Source organism: Zea mays, chromosome 3, assembly GCF_902167145.1.
Source record: "Zea mays cultivar B73 chromosome 3, Zm-B73-REFERENCE-NAM-5.0, whole genome shotgun sequence".
NCBI lineage: Eukaryota > Viridiplantae > Streptophyta > Magnoliopsida > Poales > Poaceae > Zea > Zea mays.
The window spans coordinates 224971676-224980734 of record NC_050098.1 but is presented as its reverse complement, the minus strand read 5'-3'; the positions used below and the strand labels follow the sequence as shown (position 1 = coordinate 224980734).

The 9059-nt window shown below is 48.8% G+C and overlaps 1 protein-coding gene across 1 annotated transcript; it reads right to left on the bottom strand.

Moving 5' to 3' along the window:
* Nucleotides 1–2239: 2239 nt before the first annotated feature.
* Nucleotides 2240–4222, bottom strand: LOC100284012 (LIN1 protein). Its single transcript, NM_001156910.1, has 3 exons — nucleotides 3916–4222; nucleotides 2660–2759; nucleotides 2240–2417 (listed from the first exon to the last, which is right to left on the bottom strand). Exons 1-3 carry the CDS (start codon nucleotides 4154–4156, stop codon nucleotides 2345–2347), a joined length of 414 nt encoding a protein of 137 aa, NP_001150382.1. The 5' UTR covers nucleotides 4157–4222; the 3' UTR covers nucleotides 2240–2344.
* Between the last annotated feature and the right edge of the window lie 4837 nt (nucleotides 4223–9059).

Below are 9059 nucleotides of genomic sequence, written 5' to 3'. Positions count from 1 at the left end.
CCAAAATCACCAGATAATATTTATAACCAGAAAGACTGAGTACAGGGGAGGTCCAAAGGTCACAATGAACCAGATCAAAAGCCTGCTCAGCCCGAGAAGAAGAAGTAGTAAATGGGAGACGAGTATGGCGGCCTAACTGACAAGCATGACAGAGACCCTCAAAATGTCCCCTACTACATGAAAGATCGAGACTACTGGTAATCTTGGTCATGACGTCGGGTCCAGGATGGCCGAGACGTCGATGCCATGTGGTGGAGGAGGTGGTGGAGACCAAGGCAGGAGGTGGAGACACGCCGGCGGTGGAGGGCTGGAGCGTGTAGAGAGGCCCCGAGCTGTCACAGCGGGCGAGAAGGGTCCTGGTGGCCAGATCCTTCACAGAAAAACCAGAGGGGTCAAACTCAATGGAACAGGAGTTGTCAGTAGTGAATCGACGAACAGAAAGAAGATTGTGGGTGATGTGGGGAGCTACGAGAACATCGTTGAGGTAAAACGACCCAGGGAGAACCGAGGCACCTACTGAGGTGACTGGCAGGGTGGAACCGTTTCCAACGACGATCGAGGATGGGTGAGAGGGGAGTGGGGGATGAGAGCGAGAGAGCGTGCCTGCCGTGGGGGTGGTGTGGTACGAGGCACCGGAGTCGATCACCCAGTCGGAGGGGGGTGGGGTCATCGCCATGGTGCTGAAAGCAGCAGCGAGGGAGGTGCTGTCCCAACCACCAGCCGGCGGGGACCAAGGCGTCGAGGTGTGGGTCCCCGGGGGCAGGAGCGCGGGCGGAGCCTGGGGCATGACGGGAACACCATAAGGAGGTGCGCCGTAGTGAGGTGTAGTCAGGAGGGCGGGCGCCGGAGGACGGGGGGTACTCGGTGCCTGGCCCGGCCACATGGCGATGGTCCCGGTCCAGGGGTTGTAGAAGGACGGCCACGCGTGGCCGCCACCCCGGCCGGAGGGACCACCACGAGAGGAGCCGCCGCTCCCACGGCCGCCCTTGCGGGAGCGACGACCCCCGTCGGTCGTAGAAGTCGGACGAGGGGCCGCCGGGACGGCAGGAGGGGGGCGGGTGGGAGCCCCGGTCGACGGAGGACGGGTGGCCTGGCCCCCTGAAGGCGGCTGACCACTGGTGGGAGCGCTGTAGAGGGCCGAGGCAGGAGTGGGTGCCTCATTCGCCATGGTGAGCTCCTCGAGGAGAAGCTCGTTCCGCACGGCGTGGAAGGTGGGGAAGGGAAGCTGGGAGGGAGAGGGAGCCGGCGGCTGGGGTGCCGGCGGGAGGGAGAGGGAGGCCGGCGGCTGTGGAGCCGGCGGCTGGGAGGGAGAGGGAGCCGGCGGCTGGGGTGCCGGCGGCGGGAGAAGAGGGATGGCGGCTGGAAAAACTAACCCTAGCTCTATGATACCATGTTGGAATGTGTGCCCATACCCTAATCAGGGGTTGGGAGTGATATTAAATAGAGAGAGTAACTGAGCCAAGGCCCATTACACAGGGGTATAACAGTCATTACACAGGGAATAACACAAACCCTAGACGGGAAGTCTAACACAAACACCAGCTCGTCTGAGCCAGGCTCATATGGTATAAGTGCGCAAACAAAGTGAGTTGCAGTAACCGGGACAGGCTAGTCTCAGCCTGGACCAATTGAACGGGCTGAGCTGGCTAGGAACAGGGTCACAAACACGCCCATAGTGTCTCATGCTCTATTGCTCTCAGGTTCAGAGCCGTGGTGGCAGGAGACAGAGCATGGCCTTCGACGCACCATGAGGGCTTAGCCACGTAGCAGTTGGCAAGAACCTGACCAAGCGAGCAGCCGCCACCGCACCGCACCTAGCAGGGCAAGCAAAGGCAACGCGTCCAAACGCTGTCAGGCTATCCTATCACTATCATGATTGTATTATCACAATGTCGCGAAAGAAAACGGCAGCAGGTGCATCATACTCTCTCCCTCCCCTAGAAAATAGTAGAATAAAATCTCTCCTGGTGATTTATAAGAGAGGAAAGTATTACACTAGGACCCCCCCTTGACCCCCACTCTGAAAACAAGGCCAAGTGCTACTGCGACCACACTCAGACCACGCACGCATCTCTGATACGTGGCAATTCCAGCACAAACAAACACAAATGCGGCACGCAGCTGCTCCAAATGAACTCATTCGGCGCGGCAATTTTCCAGTTCCTTTGACTTGTTTATTTCGCAGCAAGAGTTTGTTTCAGCTGCTTGCGCGGGGGCTCAGCTTCATGCTTCAGCAGGGTGGCATGCAAAAACTTCAAAAGGCTTAAAATACGTCGTTCACACAAGGAACACGATACGAATCTGTAGTAGTACAGAAAACATCCAGTGCTGCTATGGGATCTTGCTAAACTGAAATTCTGTGCCTGCCTTTTGCGATTCTCCGGGCAATCACCTTGCGCCCACCCTTGGTCGATTTACTGCAGCAACAAGGCAACAAGCACATCAGGCCACTTGAACCACAATCATGCAAGGCAAACTAACCTCCTAATCTAAATGAGGCGTGGAAGGCAATCATGAAACGGAAATGCCTACAAAACTTTCCAACTTGAAACATGTCGTTTTATATATATATATTTTTTACTTTTTTTGCATGAGGAATGGGGGAAGCAAAGTAGTGAACACACAGTTGAATGGGATAAGGGAAACTAGAGAGACAGACCGTGTAAGGAATCCATGGGTTCTTTTCCGCTTGATGGTACTGGGCTGGTAAGTTCTTTTCGGAAGCAACTGGAGAGGGTCATTAGCAACAGGATCCTCAACTACAAATATCAGAACACAAGAAACAGGTTAGCGAAGACATCAAACTCACAGACATAATCATTTGGTCCTAGCTCCCAGGTCATAAACTTATAACCACCAGCAGACACTTTCTACCAAATCTTAGGACAATCACCAGCAGACTAAACAAGCTGACAGTCACCATTTGGCACCATGCAAGTAAACAATCTTAGGGCAGCAAAAAGAAACTTGTGTAATTGAGTATTTCTAGTGCACTTTCTACCAAACGTAGGACTTAATTCAACGTAAATCATACGTTTACGAGTAGCAGAACTTCCCAAGCTCCACACAATCTCAGTATTAGGCTTTCAAATGATCCACAAACAATTTATGCAGCGTATCAATCTTTGGATTCTGCCACCTACTATTCAAGGAACAAAAAGACATCAAGGAACTTTAAATAGTGCATACTGAATTGAAGCAACGTGTTCTTGTACGCATAAGGGCACCAATCACACTAGAAACATGACTTTTCGCAAGGTTGATCAACCACTCAGTAACTTCCAACACAACCAGATAACACAAGATTTTGAACCCTACTGCTTGTGAATCATTAAGACAGAACACAAGCGCTAAACATTTGTTTGTCAAGCACACACTCATTAGTGGGCCAGACACACCCACAAATCATCACTTTTATGGCAACTTCTTCAGAATATTGCACCATGCCAGCAATACAGCACTTGAAGCTGTCAAGCACATGAAAGTCAGGCAACATCTGCTCAACGCCTCAAGCTACATCTAGCTAACAAAACAAGCGCTAACACACGACACAGGTAATAGTAACACGTCAGCATTGATGAAGAAATCCATGACATTTCAGAAAACAATACCTAAACAAGGCATACTGCACGAAATCATGGCAATTCCTCCCAACTCCGCAAAAAAAAAAAGAGCTTAATAGTGGTATAACTGCAAACCACAGTAATTGCGCAGTCCTACAGAAGTCATGCGAGTTTCGAGTGGTCACGCACTACAATCTCTATATACAGGGAACAGTATGACCAAATTGCTCGCGGTACACCCTATTCCCCATTTCTGAAGCTAGCAGTGACTGGCGATCCAAGCCCAACTGGACAACTCAACCGCGGCCCAATCCATTCATGAGCGCGTGTGTATGTGAGAGAGAAAATATACCGTCGTCGATGAAGAAGCGGAGCGAGGGGAGGCCGCAGGGGAAGGAGATCTCGCCGGGGAGCGAGCTCAGCCTGGCGACGGTCTCCGCCTCGTAAGCGTCCAACCCGGCCGGTGCCGGCGGTGGGAAGTGCGGCCGCAGCCCGGCGAGCGGCAGCCCGGGGCGGATTATGGAAGGGGACGCGAGAATGCGGCCGAAGAGGGAGGATCCAGCCCGCGCTAGGGTCTTCGCCGCCGTCGCCATCGCCGTGCACCTTAAACCCTAGCCTCCTGCTCCTCGACTCCTCCTCACTCTGTGGGCCTCGAATGGGCCGAGCGACGATGCTGATAAGGTCCGTTTCAAGCGACAGACTCTCGTGTGGATCGGGCTTCTTGTGGCGTTTTGCGAGCCTCCAAGTCCGAGCTTAGGAAAATGTTTGTTCAATTGGATAGGTGGATGTGAATGTGAGTTTTAAAATTTAAAACTAGCAACCATAGTTCAAATCTTTATGTATGTATATTTTTTTTGTTATTTTTACTATTTAAATGTGGGGGAGCACAGCGACCGTGGAACCTGGAGACATTGGTGGTTTAATATAGTAGAAATAGAGATATTTCAATGGCGATATTTTTTTAAAAAAAATAGACAAGTATAAATTATTAATTTAGAGTTCTTTTTAGATTTTGGGAGAGAACTTTTTCGAGAGGTTTTTGTACACAACCTAGATGATAAAGGTGATGATTATACAAGATAAGTGTGGTAATCTCTGTTAGGGTTTATGGGCTTGGCCCAGTTAAGAAATTCTAATAAATCCTAGGAAAATCTCAAAAGCCCATACAAGTGGATGGCTAGGGAATTGGTGGAACCAATAGCACCATATTGCTAGTTCTAGTGGAGTAGAGCTAGCTTAAATATGGAAGCCACACTGAAAGGGAATTAGGCTTACACCTAGTTCCTAAATAATTTTGGTGGTTAAATTGCCCAACACAAATAATTGGACTAACTAGTTTGTTCTAGTGTATAAGTTATACAGGTGCTAAAGGTTCACACTTAGCCAATAAAAAGACCAAGAGTTGGGTTCAACAAAAGAGCAAAGGGCCAACCGAATGCACCGCTGGTCTGGCACACCGGACTGTCCGGTGTGCCACCGGACGTGTCCGGTGTGCCACCGGACGTGTCCGGTGTACCAGAGGACTCCAACTCGAACTCGCCACCTTCAGGAATTTCCAGAGGCACTCGCGCTATAATTCACCGGACTGTCCGGTGTACACCGGACAGTGTCCGGTGCGCCAAGGGAGAGCGCCAACGGTCACCTGCAGGCGCATTCAATGCGCGCCAGAAGCGCGCAGAAGTCAGGAACGCCCATACTGGCGCACCGGACATTGAACAGTACATGTCCGGTGCACAGAATCCAACGGCATTGGTGACGTGGCTGGCGCACCGGACATGTCCGGTGTGCACCGGACTGTCCGGTGCACCATACGACAGTCAGCTTCCACCAACGGTCAAGTTTGGTGGTTGGGGCTATAAATACCCCAACCACCCCACCATTCATTGCATCCAAGTTTTCCAGCTTCCAACCACTATACAAGAGCTAGCATTCATTGCAAAGCACACCAAAAAGAGATCAAATCCTCTCCCAACTCCACACAAAGCCCTAGTGAATAGAGAGAGTGATTTGTAGTGTTCATTTGAGCTCTTGCGCTTGGATCGCTTCTTTTCTTTGGCATTCTTTCTTGTGATCAAACACTCACTTGTAATTGAAGCAAGAGACACCAATTGTGTGGTGGTCCTTGCGGGAAGTTTTGATTCCCAAGTGATTTGAGAAGAGAAGCTCACTCGGTCCGAGGGACCGTTTGAGAGAGGGAAAGGGTTGAAAGAGACCCGGCCTTTGTGGCCTCCTCAACGGGGAGTAGGTTTGCGAGAACCGAACCTCGGTAAAACAAATCCGCGTGTCACACTCTTCATTTGCTTGTAATTTGTTTTGCACCCTCTCTCGCGGACTCGTTTTTATTTCTAACGCTAAACCGGCTTGTAGTTGTGTTTATATTTGTAAATTTCAGTTTCGCCCTATTCACCCCCCCTCTAGGCGACTTTCACACACTCACTCACCAAGTCATGGATGAGAGGGGAGAGTGTGGAGAGCCACACGCGCTCGCTCGCCTGGGCGGGGCGAGGCGAAGGGCGCACGACATGCGCGTGAATGGTCCGCCGAAATCCGGCCCCTCGCCTTGCGGGGGCGCGGCTACCTTTTGCCGTTTGATTTTTTGGTTTCTTGGCTGTTACGTTTATCCTAACCGATCGCTATAAAATCTCAACTGATCGCGAGATTTTTGTGGGCGGATAAGATCGGGGGTCGCGGACTCGGCCCTATATAAGGAGCCCGGCAACCAGCCTCCAAATCATCCCAGTTTCGCTTTCGCCTCTCTTCATAGCTGAGCCGCCTTTTAGTTCCCTTCGTCCCGACCGCAGAGGTGCATCTGCGATCAAGAGAGCAGGTCTCCAGAACCCTTCGTCTTCTAGATCCTGCATCAGGAGAGGGCGAATAAGGTTTTTGGGAAGCGTCTTCACGTGACTGCTCGTGATCTTCTGACCTCGTCGACCCTGCTGATTTCGCTACTTCGACATCGTCGACCCTGCTGATTCCGGCGCGCGCCATCTATCAGTAAGTCTAATCAGTACGCATCATCTGATTTGACTTTTTATTTCAGTTCTTCTGATTTGGTCATGATTTATATTCGGAATTTAATTTGGAATTTGTCTAATTAGTCAACAATCCAAAAACCTTATTGTAGACAATTTCCTAGTTTTTCTATGGCTGCTTTTGCCGACGCGCTGAAGCCAGAAAAGTTTAATGGTATGCACTTTAAGAGATGGCAAGTCAAGGCCACGCTCTGGCTTACTGCTATGAATGTCTTCCATGTTAGTAAAGGCAGACCTGAGGGTCCACTGACTCCTGAACAGGAGAAAGAGTATGACCATGCCAATACTATCTTTACGGGAGCCGTTCTTAGCGCCCTTGTTGACCGTCTGGTTGATGCGAATATTCAGTACACAGACGGAAAAGAGTTGTGGGATGCACTTACTACTAAGTATGGTGCATCAGATGCTGGCAGTGACCTGTATATCATGGAGAGCTTTCATGATTATAAGATGGTTTATAATCGCTCTATTGTAGAGCAAGCTCATGAAATACAGTGTATAGCCAAGGAGCTCGACCACCTTAAGATATTCCTTCCTGACCGATTTGTGGCTGGGTGCATTATTGCAAAGTTGCCTTCTACATGGAGGAACTTCGCCACATCTCTGAAACATAAGAGACAGGAGATATCAGTTGAAAATCTGATAGCGTCTCTGGATGTTGAGGAGAAAGCTCGGGCTAAGGACACGGGATCTAAAGGAGGCGAGGGCCACTCCAGCGCCAACATGGTTCAAAGGAACCACAACAAGGGGAAAGGAAAACCAAAATCTAACAAGCCCAACAAAACTACCAACTTCAAGAAGAAGAAGAACAAGGCTGAATTGACATGTTTTGCATGTGGCGAGGCGGGTCATTTTGCCAAGGATTGTCCCGATCGAGCGGATCGCCGTGGCAAAAAGGGCAATGTCAACACAGTGGTCGCTAGCAATGAGGAAGACAAAGGGTATGGTAATTTACCTTTCATCTTCTCAGTATTTCAATCACCTAGCTGGTGGCTTGATACTGGTGCTAATGTTCATGTGTGTTCTGACATTAACTTGTTCTCTTCTTATCAGGGCGCCCGGGATTCTTCCGTGCTAATGGGGAATGGGTCACATGCTTCTGTTCATGGCACTGGCACGGTGGATCTGAAGTTTACTTCGAGAAAGATCGTGCAGCTGAAGAACGTGCATCATGTCCCTTCTATACACAAGAATCTCGTTAGCGGAACCCTTCTATGTAGAGATGGGTTCAAGGTAGTTTTGGAGTCCAATAAATTAGTTGTGTCCAAGTCTGGACAATTTATTGGTAAAGGCTATGATTGCGGAGGCTTGTTCCGCTTTTCTTTGTTAGATTTCAATAATAAGTCTATGAACCATATTTGTGCTAATGTTGATGATCTTGCGAGTATTTGGCATTCTCGTTTGTGTCATATTAATTTTGGCTCTATGTCTCGGCTTGCAACCATGAGTTTAATTCCGAATATTACCATAGTCAAAGGTTCTAAGTGCCATAGTTGTGTGTAGTCGAAGCAACCTCGAAAGCCTCATAAGGCTGCTGAGGAGAGACACCTGACATCGCTAGAACTCATACATTCTGATCTTTGTGAGATGAATGGCGTGTTGACAAAAAGTGGTAAGAGATACTTCATGACATTGATTGATGATGCGTCTAGATTTTGCTATGTATACTTGCTAAAAACTAAAGATGAGGCTTTAGACTACTTTAAAATCTATAAGGGTGAAGTTGAAAACCAACTAGAGAGAAAGATCAAACGTCTTAGATCAAATCGTGGTGGCGAGTTCTTTCCCAAAGTCTTTGATGATTTCTGTGCAGAACATGGCATTATTCATGAGAGGACTCCTCCCTATTCACCCGAGTCAAACGAGATTGCTGAAAGGAAAAACCGTGCGTTGACTGACCTGGTGAATGCCATGTTAGACACTTGTGGTTTATCTAAGGCATGGTGGGGGAGGCAGTCCTGACTTCATGTCATGTTCTTAATAGAATTCCTATGGGCAAAGAAGAGAAAACCCCTTATGAGAAGTGGGTTGGGAGAAAACCATCACTTTCATACTTGCGCACTTGGGGGTGCATGGCGAAAGTCAATGTACCAATTAATAAAAAGCGCAAGCTTGGTCCAAGGACAGTGGATTGTGTCTTTCTTGGATATGCTTCGTGTAGCATAGCATATAGATTTTTAGTAGTTAAATCTGAAGTTCCTAATGTGTATGTTGATACTATTATGGAATCACGTGATGCTACTTTCTTTGAACATATATTTCCAATGAAAGACATTCATAGCAATTCTAGATACTCTTCTGAGATAACTCCTGAACATAGTACACCTATTGAGAGTTTTGAACAGCCACATGAAATTGTCCTAGAGAAGGATGACAATGATGCTCCTAAAAGGAGCAAGAGACAAAGGGTTGAAAAATCCTTTGGTGATGATTTCATTGTGTACCTTGTGGACGATACTCCTAC

Bases quoted from the DNA above. Each gene is read 5' to 3' on its own strand.
- LOC100284012 (NM_001156910.1), bottom strand. From the start codon at position 4,156: ATGGCGACGGCGGCGAAGACCCTAGCGCGGGCTGGATCCTCCCTCTTC. The intron at 2,760-3,915 runs GTATATTTTCTC...TGATATTTGTAG, and splicing joins CCGCTTCTTCATCGACGACG to TTGAGGATCCTGTTGCTAAT. The intron at 2,418-2,659 runs GTCTGTCTCTCT...TTGTTGCTGCAG, and splicing joins ACCCATGGATTCCTTACACG to TAAATCGACCAAGGGTGGGC.